At 39.3% G+C, this 20,708-nt stretch overlaps 1 protein-coding gene across 2 annotated transcripts; it reads left to right on the forward strand.

Moving 5' to 3' along the window:
* The first annotated feature begins 185 nt into the window (after window positions 1-185).
* On the forward strand, window positions 186-14,966 carry rgs20 (regulator of G protein signaling 20). 2 transcript variants are annotated; one of them, XM_086042909.1, is made up of 5 exons: window positions 186-578; window positions 11,376-11,542; window positions 13,414-13,488; window positions 13,558-13,792; window positions 14,348-14,966. In XM_086042909.1, the coding sequence occupies exons 1-5, from the start codon at window positions 390-392 to the stop codon at window positions 14,534-14,536; spliced, it is 855 nt and encodes a 284-aa protein (XP_085899035.1). In that variant the 5' UTR covers window positions 186-389; the 3' UTR covers window positions 14,537-14,966. The 2 variants fall into 2 exon arrangements, with proteins under 2 accessions (XP_085899035.1, XP_085899036.1); XM_086042910.1 differs by lacking the exon at window positions 186-578 and adding an exon at window positions 8,584-8,706.
* The last annotated feature ends 5,742 nt before the right edge of the window (window positions 14,967-20,708 follow it).

The following is a 20,708-nucleotide window of genomic DNA, read 5'->3' on the forward strand; positions in this document are numbered from 1 at the left end:
ATCCACGGACGAACAAACGGAGAACAAAAATTGTTATTGTTTTACCGTTGATTGTTTTTTTTTATTCATTAATAATGGATATGTTGTAAGTGCGAGTATTGTTTGACTATTATACATATTTTTTTCAATTGAAGGATAAAACTGAGACTATCGTACAGTGACGTTATCAAGTGTCACGTGAGTCTGTCACGCGACTTCCTCTTGCGTTGTTAATCTGTCCTAAACACATAACATTGTCCTAATCCCCTACGAGCACCCGCCCCCGCCCCCCTAAACACTTGTCCTCCATCATCGCTATGCACAGCAGGACGCATCCCGGCCACGGACGTGCCACGGGCTGTGTGGATTTCCCATGATGCCGAGCAGCGGCGGAACCTCGTCGTGGGAGCATGCCTCACCCAAGAGGGACTGAGCGGTGGGACGTCAGGCCCACGTCGGCCCTGAGGGGGGTCCGACGCTGTCGTGCCCTCATGTGGCATCGTATACAGAGGCTGACTCGGGCATTCCGCCGCGGCGTTGGCTGTGCGGTCAGCTACAATGAACACGACCGCGATGAGCAGGATATGGTGTGCCTTGAGGTATACGCACCCATGACACGCTACCAACCTACCCAACTACCTACCTACCTACCTGTCCACCCCTCGACGCATCAACAACCAACAACAACTCCAAAGAACCTACAGTGCCTACTACCTACCTACAGTATATAGACCTCTTGCTATTTCAATACCCACTCACCATCAACCTACTCACCTAATTACCTGACCTTCCTATCTACCTTCCTGTCTACCAACTTACCAACCGAGCCATCTACTCACTCGCCTATACCTAAGTAGCTGCCCACGACGTACCTACAATACCTCCCCATCTACATTCTACATACAGTACATACATACAGTACATACCCACCTGCCAATAATAATGTATTCATACCTACAGTTAATATCCACCTATATCTACCTATCAACTTACCAGGTTATCGATCTACTATAGATCCCTACCTTCATACTTATCTACTCACCCATTTCCCACTCAATACTCATCTACGTATACCTACTACCAGTTTGTCAACATTTTTACACATTTGCCCTACCTATACCTGCCTACATACCTGCTATGTACCTACGTACTAGCTACCTGAATAGTAAATACCTACCCATAAACCTACTTACTAGATCTCAAAATTGAGTACTCACCTCAGATTTTAGTACTTTGTAAGATATTTTCATGTGACAATACTGAAGAAAAATATGCTTTTGTACAATGTAGTCAGTGTACAGCCTGTGTAACATTATACATTTTACTTTCCCCTCAAAATAACTCAACTCACAGACAATGTCAAACAACTGACAACAAATATGAGTGCGCCCCTAAATGAAACTGTCCAAATTTTACCCAAATATTGAATACTGTATCATGTCTGGCCGTCATTACAGCAGCATGCACAAACCATTCAGAATTTTTAAAGTGTTCTGACATAAATGAACACCAACCACTAAGTCATTAGCCACTCCAAAATCGGACCGATAATAGTTTAACCCTCTTCTCTCCATCGTGAAGGAATTAAGAAAGTTGTTGAGGACTACTCTTAATATGGTCACTTGTTCATCCAGCCATCCTTCCATCAATTTTCTTCCTGTTATCTGGGGTCAGGTTGCTGGGGCTGCAACCCAAGCAGATAAGCCCAGACTCCCAACTCCCCAGCAACTTTGTTCAGCTCTTCTGGTGAGATCCCAAGACGTTCCCAGGTCAGCGTGTCGCATGCCTTACCTGGGTCTTCCTCTCGGTGGAACGTACCCTGAATACCTCACTAGGATGTCATCCAATACAGATGCCCTAGCCTGGCTCAGCTCTTTGACCGCGACAGAACAATGCTGAGTCTGCATCAAAGCAGACGCTGCGCCAATCCACCTGTCAACCTCCCACTCCATCTTCCCCTTACACGGGAACAAGACCCCAAGATACTTGAACTCCTCCACTTGGGGCAGGATTTTATTCCTGACCCGGAGAGGGCACTCCACCCTTTTCCGATGGAGGACCATGGCATCAGATGAGGAGGTGTTGATTCTCCTCCCAACCTCTTCACACTTGGCTACAAACTGTTCCGGTAAAAGTTGAAGATCACAGCTTGATGAAGCAAAAAGAAACACATCATCTGAAAAAAAGCAGAGACACAATCCTGGGGCGACCAAATCGGACTCCTTCATCAACTCGGCTGCGCCTAGAAATTCTGTCCATAAAGGTTATCAACAGAATCGGTGCAAAGGGCAGCCTTGGTGAAGTCCAATTCTCACTGGAAACAAATCTGCCTTGGAACCTGCCAGTCACGCAGGGACTGAACAGCCTATATTAGGGGTCCGGTACCGCATACCCCCTGGAGCACCCTTCATTTGACTCCCTGAGGCACATGGTTGAATTCCTTCTCCAAGTCCACAATGCAACTGTACTGTAGATTGGAAAGAACCCTCCAGAACCCTTCTGAGTGTGTAGAGCTTGTCCACTGTTCCACAGCCAGGATGGAAACCACACTGCTCCTCCTGAATCTGAGATTCAACTTCCCAACAGGCCAATCGACCTCATCAGCGAGGCTGTGGAGTGTGTCCCCCCCCTGTAGTTGGAACACACCTTCAGGTCCAACCTCTTCAAAATGGGGAACCACCAATCTGGCTTTCCAAATTCCAATCCAGAGGCACTGTCGCAGATATCCACGCGATGTGGCAGAGGCGTGTCAACCAGCACAGCCCCACGACATCCAGAACCTTTAGGAACACTGAGTGGGTTTCATCCACCTACGGGCCCTGCCACAGAGAAGATTTTTTAAAAGATTTTTCAAACCCAGAGATAGAAGCGCTTGCCTCAGTGTCCCCAGACTCTGCTTCCTCATAGGAAGGCTTCCCTAGTAACAGTCGCAAGAAATATACCTACTGACACCTACTATCTACTGTAGCTATCTACTGTAAATACCAGAGAATCCTTGTTGAATTCCCTTTCCAACAATATATGTGTTATGAAGATTGACCCAGTAGTTCCTGAGCTATAAGGGTTCAAAGGAAGGTGGCTATGCCCCTTTTTGCCAGAAATGAAAAAAATGGGCAGGCCTTAGCGACCAAACCCCTGCTGCGATCGACCTAAAATTTGAGATTTTGTATTGTGCCACCACCATCAACAAGTACATCAAGTTTCATTCAAATTAAAATCTGCTCGGTTCAACACATGGGGTGATTTGGCATGGAACGACCCTTGCTACTTAGTATGAGTCTACTTTGTACCTATCAAACTACCTACTTTGCTATCTAGACACATATCTACTACCTATAATTCTATATCCTATAAACAATGTAGTGGGCTGCTGCAAAGTGTAATGTATTTGGATACGTCATGCCTTTTGTTCTTGAGTTGGCGTTGTTGCTGTCAGTGCCTTGGTCATAGCCCGGATTGCCGCTCTGGCTTCCCATCAAATGTCTATTTGGGGCGACTAAAGTACGTCTGACTGGAGGCTTAGGAAGATTAAAAGAGAAAGTATTGTCTCCAGATAGCTGATGTCATTTCCACAACATTGGGTACACTTGCACAATCTAATGGCAACAGTGTGTATGGGCCATTTTGGTGGTAAATATGGCACACTGAAACATCCAAAGTTCGTTTTGTGACTGCTTCTAACTCAAGATGCTCATATCTCAAAAATTATTCCCCCGTTGAAACAAATGAATACGACAATTAATCCCCTGAAAAAAGTCCAACAAAAACTGTCAAACAAAAAAAAAAATAAAACAAACAAACTCCAAAGTACAGGATTGTTCTTTAATAAAAGCATTCAGTAATAATATTATTAAATAGTGTAAAGAATTCAAAATTTGTCAATCATGATTTTATGCTTTAATTCAATGAGTCTCCTTCTGATGTGTGCTCCTTGGTCACCGTGGGCAGTATAACAAATACAGACACTAAAAGTAGAATTGATGATGAAACACAGAAGACGACAGTCGCAGTTTGCTGCAATGATACTCTGGACCCCTGCATACTCGTGGTTCGGCACCTGCAGAGTCGTATAGTCGCAAATTTATTTTCAATATTTTATTTATTTATTTTGCCCCCACCAAACACCATATCCCCCTATTTTTCACAGAAATACCGCCTATTGAATGTTTATCAGCATTTTTTTTTAAAGGATTTTTTGGGGTAAATGTTTTTTTCCTCAATGAATTTCAAGCGCAATTACACACGTATTTTTATTTGCGGGGATTCTACTGTATTAGTCTTTATCCACCGAAGATAGTAGACAATATGCCTGTGAGTATTGTTGGATGCTCTGTCCATGTGTGTTGCTGCCTCATGTGTTCAAATATAAGATGTTTAAAGGTTTACAATTATAGCAACATTGATGCTAATTTCATCAGTAAGTCTATGGTGTCTTGCATTGTGTGTTAGCATTGAGACTTTTATAGTACAGTCATGTAGTTCGTACTGAACGCGTAATTCTTTTTGTTGCATGTTAGTTAAAATGGGAGTGGCAATGAACAGCTTGAAGCAAGCACTTGGCCTCTGTTTTGAAGAATTGTTCACTATCTGCTAAATCGTTGCTTGTTGTGAACTATAGCGCGTCTGGCACTCATAGCCTAAATTTTCGCCCGCAGCTCATGACAAAAAAAAAATCCACCCAGCAACGGCTCATTTCACGAAGAAATTATAAGTTGGGTCACTCGTTAGTTGAGATACTATTGTACCTATAAAATGTCATATAAAATGTGTATAACAAAGGTGAGTTGTAGACATATAAAAAAAAAAACAATTTGAATCGGAAAATTGGTTTTGATTTAAAAGATGTGACGGCATCAAATTGAATCGTTCCACTTAAAATATATTGAGATATGTATCGAATCATATTTTATAAGAGAGCTATAGCTTTGAAGGACATTCCACATTTACAGTACTGACAAGTTCAATCATGTATGGAAAATGACAACAAGAAACTCAGTGCATCATTCCCTCTCGAATTGAGCTGTACCAAATTGATTGAATCGTAATCCCACTGAATCCAAATCGACTGGTTCCACTTTAAATCCAACCGTCCTTGAATCGTATTACATCACATGTATAGAGAAATGTATCGAATTGTCTTTAATTGGAGTGAGGCACACCCCTAGTGAGTAATTTGACTTTATTATCGTTTGGCTCAGCTTTCTAATACAGCGGTAAAGTCCTCCTTTCACTTGAACAGCTCCCATTTCTGCCTGATTCAAACCGCCGTGACCTTCTTGCCGGGAGCCGCCAGTGCTATCCACTTAGCGCGTCGCCCTCTGCCCATCTTCACCATAAAAAAAAATATATCATTCATTCTCCATAAGCCCCCCTGCACAAAACCCAGCAATCCTGCTTTAATCACCCACCCCCGTTTTCATTATTCTACTCTCGGACCCAAATCCGCCCCAACACGCTCACACACACTCCCAAGAGTCAGAGGGTATGGTGCACGGTCACGTGGCTATTTTGTGGGTCGGCGTTGTATAACGCTGTGTAGGGTCAAGTGTTAAATGAAGTGTTGTCGAGTAGGTCACATGTTCACGTCTCTGGGGCCCAGATGCAACTACTGCATCTTGACAGAAGGGACTTTTCAGTTTTTACAGCACTGTCAATATGGTCGTCATGGCCACATGTGTGTTCTAACACCATTCCAAATACATCATTTCAATTATTCTGTGCTAAAATAAATAAAACTAAGAATGAAAGAAAAAAAGGAAGGACACATCAGTTGAGTGCCATCTGGTGTTTATGTACAGCAAAACAGTAGATGCAGCTAAAATTATAAACTACCATTCCAGTACTTCACGGGACTATTAATATACGTACAGTATATTCATCGAGGGGAGGGGGAAGCTGTTTCCTATGTGGGGCCATTTGACTTTCGGGTTAGGGATGGATTTTATTGTCTTATTAGCATTTGTGTGTAACAGCTTCTCTGAGGTTTTATTTGTGTTTAGACTTGCATAGTGGTCCACGTTAAATACGCTCGTATTATTGTATTTAAAAAAATTTGAATAAATTCTGAACATTTAATTATGTGAAAAGAACAACATAAAAATAAATGTATATATTTGCATTTATGTATGTTTTTATTTTTACTGGAAGGGTACACATAAAATATCCTTATTAATTTATTATTATAATATCATATTGTATTCAATAACATCCCTACGAATACATTATATTATTAAAATATAATTATAAATACTGAATGTATGAGTGTATTTTTTAAAAAAAAATCCTATAAGAATATCACAGCATATTGACAATATTTTGAAATTTTCTATTTTCCCTTTTGCTCTAGGGCAGGGGTGTAAAACAATTTTTTGCTGCGGGCCACATAAATAAAAATACTCAACTGTAACTACTGCACAGTATATGGCAGCCATTCTAGCTATACTTCAAGTGGCCTCCAGGTGGCAGTGTTGTCCCTGCATTGTCTCGGCTGTCAAAGGGCTTAGAAATTGCACGTCACAACGTGCGCGCACACTTTTTTCTAAAGAGGATTAATAAAGTCAAATAATATAAATATACAACATTTACAAGCATATTTACAACACATACAACTATTTTTTTATTTGTGTTTTTTTTCCTTATAGGGTAATTATTTTTTTTAAAATACATTTAAATATTTTTTCATGAATATATGCAAATTAAAATCAAAATCCCTTTGACATTAATTTAAAACATTAATATTTTTAATGTTGGTATTTAGATTTTTTTTTTGGTGTGCATTATGGCATCCAAACAGCTCAATTTTGCTCTCATACTACACTCTACACAGCTCTACACAAACTATATTCTCCCTGTATTTAACTGGCTTGTCCACATGTTGTTAGGCAAACTTTAAACGAGCTTTGACATGCTTTTTTTTTTCCAGAAATGGGGTCTAGCGTGGTGAGCGTGCATACAGGCAGCGAGTGCATTACTCACTGTTTTCTTTGTGACAACACCTGCTATAATTCCAGGTGGTTTGAAGCTCTCCACAGGTTGTCCTTGGCTCTTGAACAACTCGTCTGATTATTCTTTGCACTCCTCTGTCAGAAATCTTGGGAGGAGCACCTGATCAAGGCAAATTTATGATTTATGTGTATGATTGGCTTTCCAATCATAAACCGTATTATTATGTCGCCAACCGGTGCTCACTGAAACATTCAGAAGCTTAGATATGCACCTGTAACACCATTGCCATCTTGATGTTTTGCGACAATTAGTTTGCGATGGTCTTGTAACAGCTCTTTACTCTTACCCATTATGAGGTATGTATATATATATATATATATATATATATATATATATATATGTGTGTGTGGGGGGGGGGGGGGTGGGGCGTGTGCGTAAAAGCATAAGCTATTTTTTTATGTAGTTAAGTTAACCAAAAAATCTAGCTCGTATCGTAAATTACTCGTATAGAAAATTGACTTTACCAATTAAAATGAAAAAAAATATCATTAGTTTCAGCCTCCCAAAAAGCACGACAAAATGTATCTTTCTTTAAAGAGAAACCCATCACTCTATAATACTGTACTTTATAAAAGTATACAGTAATAACATCTCAAGTAGAAATGAAAAGAACAAAACTGTTTTTGTCACATTTTTGCTTCTTTTATTCATTTTAGAAATCTGAATGTATTTCTTTACTTTTAGATGTTTTAAATGTTTTTAAAGTTTTCTGTTCACATTTTTAAATGTTGTCAGTGTACGTTCTTTTAGTAAGTAATTTTAGCAAGCAACTTTTGTTTTCTCTGCTTCTGAATGTAATTAGCTTTTGTGTTTGTAATTGCTTAGTGCTGTGTCTGCTTGCGAAGCATATTGAGTTGCCTTGTGTATGAAATATGTTATATAAATAAAGTTGCCTTGCCTTGCCCAAACATGTTGCTGCACCGTTTGTGTTCAAATATCGGCTGGCTATATTTGAATATGTGTTAACATTGGCATTAAGATAGCGGAATAAAGACTAAATAGTTACTGTACAATATGAGCAATTCCCTCTGTTTTATGTTTACTTGGACTGTAAACTCCAACTGCAGTGTCATTAACCATGTTGAAGCCTTTTTTCCTAGAATTGTTTCCTATTTGCCAAAGTGCTGAAAATCGTTAAGTTCCACCACACAACGTTGACTCGTATCTCAAGTGTGCGCCTGCAAGTTAATGAAAAAAATCGGCCAAACAACGCTTCATATCTTAAAACAAAACACAACAACAACAAAAAAAAGTCAGTCAATTCACTCGCATCAACTTACCTCTGTTTGTTTGTATTTTGTTTTTGCTCAATTGGCATAAAGTCAGATACGTTTTCATTTTGACATTTTAAATGCATGGAGATAAAAATAGCCTTCATATAATGGAAGGATGGATTAATCACAGTGAAGTGAGTGTGCAAACGCGTCAGCTTCAGCCCCATCTCGCAAAGTGAGCGGTGCTTCCATCTTTGATTGGGACAATGTGTCAATTCGGGCACACACGCACACAAACGTACGTATGTACACTTTCTGTACTGGGGGTTTCGGCTACTACGAGTCGGGAGAAAGTGCGCATGCGCAGTGACTCGGAGCAGCCGGTCGGGGAGGAGGTGGAGGAGAGGGGAGCAAAAGAAGAAGCGCTGATGTAATCAAGAGTAGCGTGTCCTTTTCTACATATTATCTTCTTTTTAACCGCTTGTCGCTGTGCATACATGGTGGAATTGTAAGTATGGCGCGTCCCGTGCGTGTGTGCGCTAAGAATGGAGGATGCTGGATTGAAGAGGAGGAGGAGTGTGGAGGAGGGGGGGGGGGTATTAAATCCCCCCCCCTTTTTTTTGCGACGATTTGCGATTTAGAGAGGAGTCATTTGCTTGCAATAATTAAGTCCGAGTGCAGTACGGTGGATACCCCCCTACCAACCCCTCCTCTTTTTCCCTCCTCTTCATCATTCAATCGGATTTTTTTTTTCAGATAGAGAAGACAAAATCTTGTATCATCAATTGCATGCATACATCCATCCATCTATATTTTCCTTCCATGCATCTATTCACCCGCACCCCACCCCCCTTGTGTCAGGTACTGTGTGTGTGCGTGTGTGTGTGTGTGTGTGGGGGGGGAGGGGTGCGTGTGTGTGTGTGCGTGTGTGTGTGTGTGTGAGGGGGGATGCGCGTGTGTGTTACATAAATGATATGACAGGATTTGTTAGTGTCTGACCTGCTGGTGACACCTTTTGTTGGCACGTTAGGCCTTTCACTGCAATTATCTGCTAAAAAAAAAAAAAAAACACAGAAAAATATTGGCATTAATATTCATAAAATACAGTGGTGCGTTTGAGATACGAGCACTGTAAGGTAGCAGCGAACTCCCCTCACACTTAGCAGCACTTTGGCAAATAGTGACCAATTAATCAGAAAAGAGGTTTCAAGCTAGTTGATGGCACTCCCAGTTGAAGTTTACTGTGTACCTTAACATAAGCAAGCATAAACAAAGAAAAGTACACTTTGTGTATTTAAAACAACCACATAGCGCAGTGCTTATTGAATTTGAACAGAAAGAGTGACTCACTGTCGATATTTGAACAGAAAGAGTGACTCACTGCGCCATGGAAGCCTGGTCCATCGCTCAAATCTGTCCCCCAGGCAACTACAACTCATTATTGTTCATCGCCGTCGAAAAATAGACCAAAGACGGACTACAGACTAAAGACGGATTCAATAAAGGGGCTTCCGACTATGCTTAGTCCGACTATTTAAAATTTTTCCCGTCATTCGCCAACCGTCAGCAAAATGGGCGGATCGACGAACTGGTCCGTTACATAGACGGAACGCCCAGCTCTGGTCATTACTTAGTTTTTTCTTAAATTCAGATATTATGGAGTGAAATTTTCCCTCATCAAAATACATATTTCAACCATTTTTGTTGTTTTTCGGGAGAAAGACTGGAACGGATCACACAGATGCTATTTGTTAGCCTGTCTATGCCATTTGCATACTTTATTAGCATTAAGCTAAGCGGAATTACCTATCTGCTAAACTTCTGCTTCTTGTAAAGTGAGTTGAGTTCACTGCCACCATATAGTGCTCAGAGTTAAAAAAAAAAAATTCAGGCTAAGTTGGAGCAAAAAATAAATAAAAATTGCCAGAACGACGACCCGTACTGCATCTAGAGAAACTCCTAACTCAGGTCAATGGTGTGTCAAGGCATTTCTGTATTTATATTTCAAGTATTTGTATTACATTATTTATTGTTATGTTTTTCTTAGAAGGGATTGTTATCATACCAAAATGTTTCTCTCTCTATATTTTTTATAAATATAAAGTAAACAATACATTCTTACATGAATATTATTTACAAAATCTTTACATTTATAAAATGTGTTTTAGTTACTATACTTTTTTGTACGTGGGATTAATAATGTACAAAGAATGTATTCATTTGGACAAAATCCTTCATGATGTTCACATTTTTCAAATGTATTTTTGTTTCCATTTTTTCCGTAAATGGAATTATATAATATACACTTTGTTATTTAGATAAATATGCATCCTGTTTTTTTAAATGTGTATTATATACATGGCATGTACTGTATATTGTTTAGCTTGTAAATTATTTTTGCATATATTTTTCCTGCAGGGAATTAATAACATACAAAAAGGTTTATATTTTCGCACTAGAAGACTTTCAAAGTTAAACAAAATAATAATAATGTAATTTAATAGCGATATATAATTCTAACAACACAATTATTATATGCCTATTCGCTTTTAAAATATAATTTTGTTTAATTTTCATATTTCTCAAGGTGGATTTATACAGTAAAAACGACATTAAAAAAATATATGCTAATGTATATATGCTAATTTCAATATAATTAGAGATATAATACAGCATTGCAATTTTTACTTTTTCATATACAAAATTTTTACTTTCAAAACTTGTTTGTGTTTTGATTTTATTCAATGATATTTCAAGACATTTATATTTATTTTGAACAAATTGGATAGTTGATGGCTGGATGGATGAGAATTTAACTCATTGTATTTTTGTTTTTTAGGATTACTAAATTAAATTTCTAATATTTTTTGGATAAATACCTGATAAATTAGTTTGGATAAATACAAATAAATGTAATAAAAACATGCATATCGTCGCTGTCATGTGAAAAATTCTTATGTACTTTTTTTCAATATTCTTATTCTTACATGAATGGCGTTTCTGCGTTTCAGACATCGCATTAACATGAAAATCAAAAAACAAATTCCAAAATTGGACATAAGTGTTTTTCACAGGACAGTGACGATATTATTTATGTTTTTCTTTTTGTTTTCCTCTAGGAGATTGATGAAGTTAAAAAAAATGTCAATAAAATATGCAATCTTCCCCCCCCAACAGCCCATGGGATCTGAGCCGATGGAGATGCGAAAGAGGCAGATGTCGGTGCAGCAGGAGTCGGCAGCGGGGGGGACTGCGCCGGCCCACCGGGACCATCCGGGTGAGGCCAACCCGCGGGGGTCCAACCCCTGCTGCTTCTGTTGGTGCTGCTGCTGTAGCTGCTCCTGGTAGGCTCCTGCAACCCCTCACACCAGCGGCAATCATAAAGAACGTAAAATACCACGTTTAATGCGGTTTACGTTTTCGAACGCCTGGGCTTGGGCCACCGTACTTCTTCTTGTTGACGGCAGTGATTTTAAAAGGGTTGCTATGTTTAACTATGTAAGTTCAAGTAAAATACAAGTATTGTTATATTGTCACTCTACATGTGTTACTGCACTGTTTGTGTTCAGATATCTGTTGCTTAAAGCGGAAGTCAACCCAAACATATTTTTTTCAAGAAGATGTTCCCAGCAGGCCCACTAGTCGAAACACGGCATTCTGATTAATTTTGCGTTTGTGGAATATAATTCCGCTTTAAAGAGGAATTCAACCCAAAGATTTTCTTGAGAAGAATATGCTTTATGCAGCACCACTAGTCTAAACACAGCATTCTGATTAATCTTGTGTTTGTGGAATATGAGTTACGTAGAAAAATTCAACCGTTTTTGTCCATCTCAGGGGGTGGCCATTTTTTCAGAACTACAGAACTACAATCAAAACCCCGCTATTCTTCTTTTAATTCACTTGTGCCTTGTTTATTTAATTCATAGTCAATGTCCTCATATTTTTTGCAAGGCAGATTTTTTGGAAGAAGATTAACTGATCCACATGAGTAGACTGCGTTTGTTGGAAACAACATCTCCTGCAGTGCTGAACACCCATTCAGATGCCACACTGGTGGCTGGTATACAGAGGTAGTGTTTAGCGAGAGATCACAGCAATGGCAGGTCCTGCTGCTCTTGCCACCATTGTAGTGGGTTATTGTTCAAGGGCAGACTCACGATCTCTGTACCGCCGCACTTCATCACTGGCCTTGTCAATTATCGATCTCACAGCTGTCCTCACTTCAAATGTCTTCCCCCAATCGTTCTCTGTGAATCAGTAGTTGATTCAGCGCTAGCGCCAATAGTAACATCCATTTTTAGTGTAACCGCCGTCGTTTTCAAACACGTGGCTAACTTGCAACCATTTAGCGGAGCTACGTTACTGAGCATGCGCAAGCGTCTTCTTCGTCAACGCCCGGACCGCCACAGACTTGGCGACTGCGCAAGGGCTCTCGCGTTATTTTAAACATCAAAACAGGGTAAAGCCTAAAGGCAACCGATTCGTAGACTCGCGATATAATCGATGTATCTACATGATCCCGGCGGATTTTGTATAGATACAGGAGTGTGCTACCGACACAATCGTATCGCTAACGTTTACAAACGGATATCCGGTCGAATCGGTTTTTCGTCCCACCCCTAGTAACAACCAATCATGGCTCACCTGTTTTCTGACGCTGAGCCATGATTGGTCATTACCTGCGGTAATACGGCTCACCTGTTTTCTGAAGCTGATTGGTCATTACCTGATCCCTAAGCAACTGTGATGTCATTTTCAGTTGACAGCAAATGACAAAATGGCCGCCCCCTCAGATGGCTAAAAACCGGCGGATTTTGCTGCTAAACTCATATCCCACAAATGAAATATTAGTCGGAATGCCGTGTTTAGACTAGTGGAGGTGCATAGAACATATTATTGTATAGATGTTTTTGGGGTTGACTCCTTTAAAGAGTAACAACATCGCCATATAAATGTTAAGTGTTAGACCATGTGTCTATGGTGTTTCTCACTGGATGTTGGTAGTAAGCTAGCACAGGCTGTGTTGTTGTTTTACATGCACGACGTGTAATTATCTTTGTTTTGTGTTTAGTTTGACAGTAACCTTCAGCGGAGAGTGGCAATTAACAGCTTGAAGCCTTTTTTAAGAATATTTCATAGTTATCTGCCAAACACATTTAGTCTTACATTGTCATGTAATACAGCACTTATGTGTCTGTTGTCTGATTCTTAGGAACGAGGACAGAGACGAGAGGAATCGGAAGGCATCGTACGATGTCAAGGAAGGGACCGCGGACTGTGAAGACTGGTGGGTGGAATGTCACCCCGTTGTTTGTCTTCCATGGCCGCGGCGTCCAATCATGATGTTTTATTGCAGTCCTAAACCCACACTGGAGGAGGTGCGCGCTTGGGCCCAATCCTTTGACAAGCTTATGAGCTGCCCGGCTGGACGCAACTCCTTCCGCCAGTTCCTGCGCACCGAGTTCAGCGAGGAGAACATGCTCTTCTGGCTCGCCTGCCAGGAGTTCGCCAAGGACAGCAACAAGGGCTCCGTGGAGGAGAAGGCCCGCGTCATCTACGAGGATTACATCTCCATCCTCTCCCCGAAGGAGGTCTACCTTCCTTACTGCTATCAGAGCAAATTGTCTCAATGTAAAATTAGCAACGTGACCACGTTCCTGACCTCGTAGCTCTTAGCGCCATGAAAACGGGACATCCAACTGTGATCTCTTAACGTATCTGTCACAATTTATCATATTGTATCTTTTAAAGCTATGGTTTCTACAATATGCGTATAGTTATAACAAACCGTATCACATTTTTTTTCATTTTTTATTTTTACATGAATCATGTTTCCGCGTTAGACCTCGCATTAAAGTGAAAATTTAAAAAGTTTCCAAATTTGGAGATAAGTGTTTTTCACATGACAGCGACGATATTCTATCCCAACCGTATCAACTATATCGTTCTGCATCGTAATTACTTAATCATCTCCTTCGATCGTATCCATCCAATTGAATTATTCCAATAGATTGTATCCATTACTGCTACATCCGTTACATCATATCTTGATGTTGAAGCGGTCTAATTGTATTTCCACATCCATCTTACCCTCCAAAAATTATTATTATTATTTTTTCTTAATTGTTTGTTTTTGTCCCTCTCAGGTGAGTCTGGACTCCCGGGTGCGTGAATCCATCAACCGGAACATGCAGGAGCCCACGTCGCACACGTTCGATGACGCCCAGCTGCAGATCTACACGCTCATGCAAAGAGACTCGTACCCACGTTACATGAACTCCCCGGCCTACAAAAACCTGCTCAATGCTCTGTCCGAGCAGTCACCCGAATCTTAAAAAAAACAAAGAAAAACACGACCTGTGATCCATTACCCTCTTTTTTTGTATTTTACCCCCTCTCTTGTGTCCAGTGCCGGATTTACGCCGACCAAGCGGTCCGCCGCAACACTCGGGGAATTCTCAGCAGCAGACACTCAGGTCTCAGCATCTTGCGAGGGCTCCACATCACAAGTACTGCTAACACTCCAACATAGCAACACAACACTCCAAAGGAACTTCTCTTACTTTTTCTCCTTTCTTTTCTGAGAAATAATCTATTTTAGTTGACATTTTTTAAAATTGCTTTTTTCTCAAGGGACTGGGAGGGATAAATCATACCTATATGTATGTGTAAATACATATACAAAATACACAAAAATAATGCCGGCATCTCACATGCATATTGAATTGGTATTATGCATAACGATCATATACATTTATATATACATATACATATACATATACATATATATATATATATATATATATATATATATATATATATATATATATATATATATATGAGTTTGTAAATAAGACAAATGGAATTGTGGGTATTTTCCGTGGAGATATTTAACTGCGTGACGAGAATCAAGTCCAAAGGGAATGGCTACACGTGAGCTCAACCTTGCAGGCAGCTTTGTGAGGGGGTGCAGCAGCCTTCGACCTTGGTTTCACTTGCTGTTTATCTATATATATTTTTTTAATAATGTAACCTTACTCGTGGGTTTGTGTGACTTGGCAACTCCTTTTGTGTGACATTGTGATGTTTTTTTTTTTTTTCCTACTATTACTCACCCAAATTATAATTAATGCGATTTTGGAATAAATGTATTACAATACAAATTAGATTAAGTTGAGGAAGTCATGTAAAATATTTAAAATGTAATTTTTAAAAAATTATTTTATGTACCGTATTTGTGATTTAATATCAAAAGCATTTCATCATTTTATCTCATTTTGCTAAATAACTGTGATTTAGGATGATGCATGTCGGTGCGAACGAGACAATGAATTAAAGACTTTTTTAGCATCTCGAAAGTTTTAAATATATACATAATTTGAAATTGAAGGATTTTTTAAGAATTGCTTTCCAATGAAGTTGAGAAACAAGCTAGTTTAGCTCTGCCCTAAGCAACTGTTTCTAGTCAGATGCTATGCTAAACTAGCATCCTAATTAGTACTGTGAGACAAAAGCATGAAGCCGACCTTTGCCATATCACATTTCACTTTTTGGTTTTATATCATATCGTATTTCTATCTAAATCTATATTGCATATTTTTCACTATATTGCGGGTTTTCGCTGTGATTATTTTTCCAGACGGACTGTTACTGCAAAGCAATAATCATGAGCCAGGAGGAAAGAGTGCGTAACATAGAGAATGTCCAAAGTTTTGGGATCATGTCACACTTTTAAAAGAAGCTAAAGTACAACGTGCCTATTGCTAAGCACAACTGACTTGAGTTGCGCAACTGCACGTCTCTGGTAAAGTCAAAATCGTGAGACAATTCAATATACACTACGCTGCTGGTTAGAACGAATTGGAATACCTCCAACTGATGGCTTTATTAAACAAAGGTGACAAATAAATGGTCAGACAAAAAGTGGCTAACAGTTTAGCCAGTAAAAAAAGGCCTAAAATGCCGGACTTAACATCTCCCCAAAACCTCAGGGCAACTATAGAATCACCCTCTAAAACCTGAAGTTTTCCTGGAAATTTAAACATCGACAAAATAATTGATATCTCGGCCCCTGTAGCAAATAGAAACATAATTCCAAATGAATTTGAGAGGTTGGATATGTGGTTTTCGCACAGGGCTGAGTTTATCGTTATTTTCTGTTTCAATCAAAAATGTAAAAATAAATGTCAGTGCAAGAGAAGCACTATTTTTAATTTGAAAAAATCGAGTGGTAATTACCATTCTCTATTCTGTTACAAAGCCGCTGATATCGTCATTGTCTACAAACATATATCTTAACCATATATCATGTTCGACTGGATCCACTGGTTCAAAGTGCACAAGTACGTCGACTATATCACTTCCGTCACTAATTTCAGCGCTCCCGCGACCATTTGCGTCCACCATTATGGCTCGAAAAAATTCCGTAACATCCTCCGAGGCCGTACGACACCGTCATGTTTATATTCTGCTGCATGTCATTGGCTAAGAGACAGAGAAATTTATTAAATAAAAGAAAGTGACATATACGCACTCCCAGCTCTAGTGGTAGAAACGCGGTCATGCGCTCCCGGCCTAAATGGTTTAACAGCCAGCCAACTCTACACTCTCATTCACTGCCTCCAATGTCCTTGAAAAGGCCAGGCCACGCCTTTTTAAGTCACACGCATTCAGTCACAGGTCCAATCCCAGTTCCTACACTTGCACCCTTGTGCCCCTCACTTGCGTGTTCCCGCCGACAGTACGAGTGTGTAGGGTGTCCCAATTCTGCGAAATGCTCTGGCGCCCCGCCCCCTTTGTGCCCTTGTTCCACACTTTGGCTGAGCCCGTATTCATGTCCCCTCAGCCGAAGCATATTACCCACAATTCATTGCAGATTTGACCAAAATAGTGGTAAACTGATGACATTCAGTGGAATTCCTGTACCTGTGCCAAAAAAACGTCTCAAGTGTAAATTATTATTTCAAAGCTTCTCATATGTGTAATTTCAATCGATGTTTTAAAATCACAGTTTACCTACGTGTTTTGTCCTAGTGTTGCTGCCGTACTTAGCAACCTTCTCCACATGTGCCGCATATCAGGCAGGAGCTGCAAATAGTGGAGCCACATCTTAAATTGACTGGAAGACCAAGCACGAGTTTTCCTTTACTACTACTTTACTGACATTCAATATAATTTTAAACAGCAAAATCGCCATAACAACAACCCGTGCCGCCATGCTCACCGATGCAGCGGCATAAGTCGATGACGTCACACGCACTGTCCCAATTCTGCAACTTTTGTACACTTGTAACCTGCACCCTCGAACACGTTGTCCACTTCGACTACTTAGAGTGAAGACCGCAGGGTGCAAGTGTCACATATGTGTGTATATATATATGTGTATATGTATATATATATATATATATATATATATATATATATATATATATATATATATATATATATATGTGTGCGTGTAAATGAGAAAGTCTGAAACTGTGGAGATACACATTTTATTGTGCAGCAATGTACAAATGTATATATAAAATGTCAAATAAATTTTAGGTTAACACTTAATGTTTCTTTTTATACAAAACAGGAAGAACAGATTTTTTTAAATTTCAAAATGTGGAGATGCATTTTTGTAGGACAGTGGCAATACAGTCTAATCATTTATGCCAAATAACTCTAGTCTCTTACAGCTCCACATTTTAAAAAATTGTAAATATAAAGAAAATATGTTTTTTGCATTCTAAAAGTCACAAAATGTGGAGTGGGCATACATGCTTTTTATTGCTGCTGTTTTTGTACTTGCTTATTGACAATTTTAGACTCATAGGGTTTTTATCGCCCTCAGAAACAGCAAGCAATTATATGTTTTTTTATTTTTCAAAAAAAGTGAAGGTTTTTCTCTTAGAGACGATAAAACTTCCTTAAATGTCAATCTACTGACTGAATTATTGTTTACTTACCTATGATTTTGACTTAGAGTTCCAACTTTTGTGATTCTTTTTTGCTTGTTTTCATTCAAAACACAAATTAAATTAAACTTAAATTAAACAAAAAAAAACAACAAAATAGGGCCTTACAAAATATGGACCCCGGCACATTTGCTCTTCAGCATTCGCGTATTCATCTATTTGCATTTTTTTTTGTAACCTATCCCGTTATTTGTGTAAACTCTCATTTATGCAGTTATTTTTTTAGTATATCCGAAACATCAAAACAAAGTATTATTGTTGTTTGTAGGATAAAAAAAAAAATCACAAAATATGGCGATACTCACTCATAAAACAGATGGGTCAAAAATAAACCAAAATGGGTAAAAAAAACTTTAAAAAAAGGGCCGACACAACATTTGGGTTATTCTTTTAACTCGAACGATTGGGTTGGGTTGTAAAAACAAACACACAAACAATAAATAAATAAATAATTTTTGTTTTTGTACAAAACAACTCACCAGAATTGTGTTGACTTTTGCGTTATTCATCACATTCAAGAACATTTTGGGTCAGATGAATAACTCAAAAGTGGTGTCAGTCTCTTTTTGAGCAATACTGGGTTAATTTTGACCCAACTGTTTTGACAGGCCCACGACCCTTTTGAGGATAAGTGGATTGGACAATGGATGGATGGATGTTTTGAAAGGGACTTCTTCTCAAATTATAAATTATATTTAAAACTGCTGATAAACAATTTTAAACTGTACTGAACGATTGTTCCAATCCTAAATACAAAATGTCACTTTGCAAGTTAGCCGAAATATTTGAAAGCATACCCAGTCACGGGTTAGCATTCGCACCAAACGCCGCCACGTCCGTATGTGCTGTCGCTACGACTGGAGTTGCCAAGCGTCCAATGCTTTTGTGTGTTCCCTTTTGAATTTTGTTGCCTCAAAGAGACAAGCTCCCACATGTGGGGGAGGGAGGGGAAGTGCCTTGACATTCCGTTTGGGCGACATCTTTCTCACGGGCAAACTCTCGCCATAAAGGTGCTTTTTTGGACCAGAGCACAACAGCCAGCTGGCCGCAACAACGTGTCCATCGCATCGGCCGAACTCGACGTGTTTCCGATGTTTACTTTTTATGTTTCGTTTCTTGTGACGACCACCAAACAGGATGTCGGGGAGGGGGGATGAGGATGGCTGATCGACGTCTTTGCTGAGTGCAGACCAACCTCAAACGCACCAAACTGCAGTTTTGGTGCGATGCCTATTGAAAATAGTTTTCTTCTTCTGTTTACGATATATTAAATGTGGTCATTTTTGCGCTGCGTTTACTGAGAAAAAAAGACATTTTTTTAAATAATTATTTAAAAAATATATATGTGAATGTTTACAGTGTATGGTTTTAGTTTTCAGGTTTTATGCTACTCTCCAAGAACATGGTGACTTGTGGGCATTTTGATTGAGATAAAATAAAGCACAATGATTTTAAAACACCCTGGAATGTTTCTTTTGCAAAATGTGTTCTTGTTCTGGAGAAAAATCAATGAACAATGGTGTCAATTTTCCTCATCTGTAACAGTTAAAAGGTTACAAAATGTTAGAGTCTTGACATGACTTTTTATTGGAAGATAAACTAAACTCAACTTTATTTGTAGTGTGACAGAAGGGCAAGAAGCAAGAGCCACACTATGGCATGACTCTTTTGAGCAGCATTTAAAGCCAAAAGATATTTGTTAATAAATAAATAAATAAATAACTAAACTGTAAAGCATTTAAAGAAACAAAAAGACTATCAAGAATTGATAGCGAATTTACCTCAATCCTTCTTGGATTGTGATCAAAGCGGACTCTTAATGCTATTGAGTCACGACTATACGACATTGCCTCAACCTGGCTTTCAGAATATTCTGATACTGTATTTGTCTATCTCCTTAAAATTTATTTTAAAAAAGGTTCATTTACCACAGCGTCAATGTTTCGCCACCAAAATGTATTCATTGCACGACGACGGCATTGCACCCATGTGGAGATAAGAACATTGAGAATGATCATTATGCTCTCCTTAAATTAATACTGACAAAAATAATCACTCAAAGTTACATTTAACCTAGTGTTCAATCAAATCGCACCGCTGTCACACCAACACTACTCACACCTACTAAGGGGCACTGATTATTTTTGTCACAATAAGACGAAATAATGGAACTTAACTCCCAGAAGGGCAAGGACGCCCTGGAATTGCCTCAATTAATTTGCCAATTGTATCATTGAGCGACTAATAAAAGTTTTCTTATCTTAAAAAGGCACCGCATGACATCAGCTATGTGAAGTTGAACAACATCCTTCGTGTAGCATTTTTTTTTTATTGCATTGCTCATTAACTACTGTGGAAATGGGAGTTCGGAATGTATTGATTAAGGAGGATTTTAGAGGCCTTTGAAGCTCAAAATTCCGCAAAGACGCCGGTGACTTGCCGCCATGCTACTTGGCATCACTGTTTTCACTTGGATGATAAGTCTCCAGCCGCCAGAGCAGAACGTCACCGCTTCCCCGGGCTGACGGTTGTGGCTCCCGCCTCG

Source organism: Filicampus tigris, chromosome 10, assembly GCF_054856515.1.
Source record: "Filicampus tigris isolate MCC_2025a chromosome 10, RoL_Ftig_1.0, whole genome shotgun sequence".
Lineage (NCBI taxonomy): Eukaryota > Metazoa > Chordata > Actinopteri > Syngnathiformes > Syngnathidae > Filicampus > Filicampus tigris.

Excerpts from the sequence above, each read along its gene's own strand:
- rgs20 (XM_086042909.1), top strand. The coding sequence starts at position 390 with ATGCCTCACCCAAGAGGGACTGAGCGGTGGGACGTCAGGCCCACGTCG. Across the intron at positions 579-11,375 it reads AGGATATGGTGTGCCTTGAG|CCCATGGGATCTGAGCCGAT; the intron begins GTATACGCACCC and ends CCCCCCCAACAG. Across the intron at positions 13,489-13,557 it reads ACCGCGGACTGTGAAGACTG|TCCTAAACCCACACTGGAGG; the intron begins GTGGGTGGAATG and ends GTTTTATTGCAG.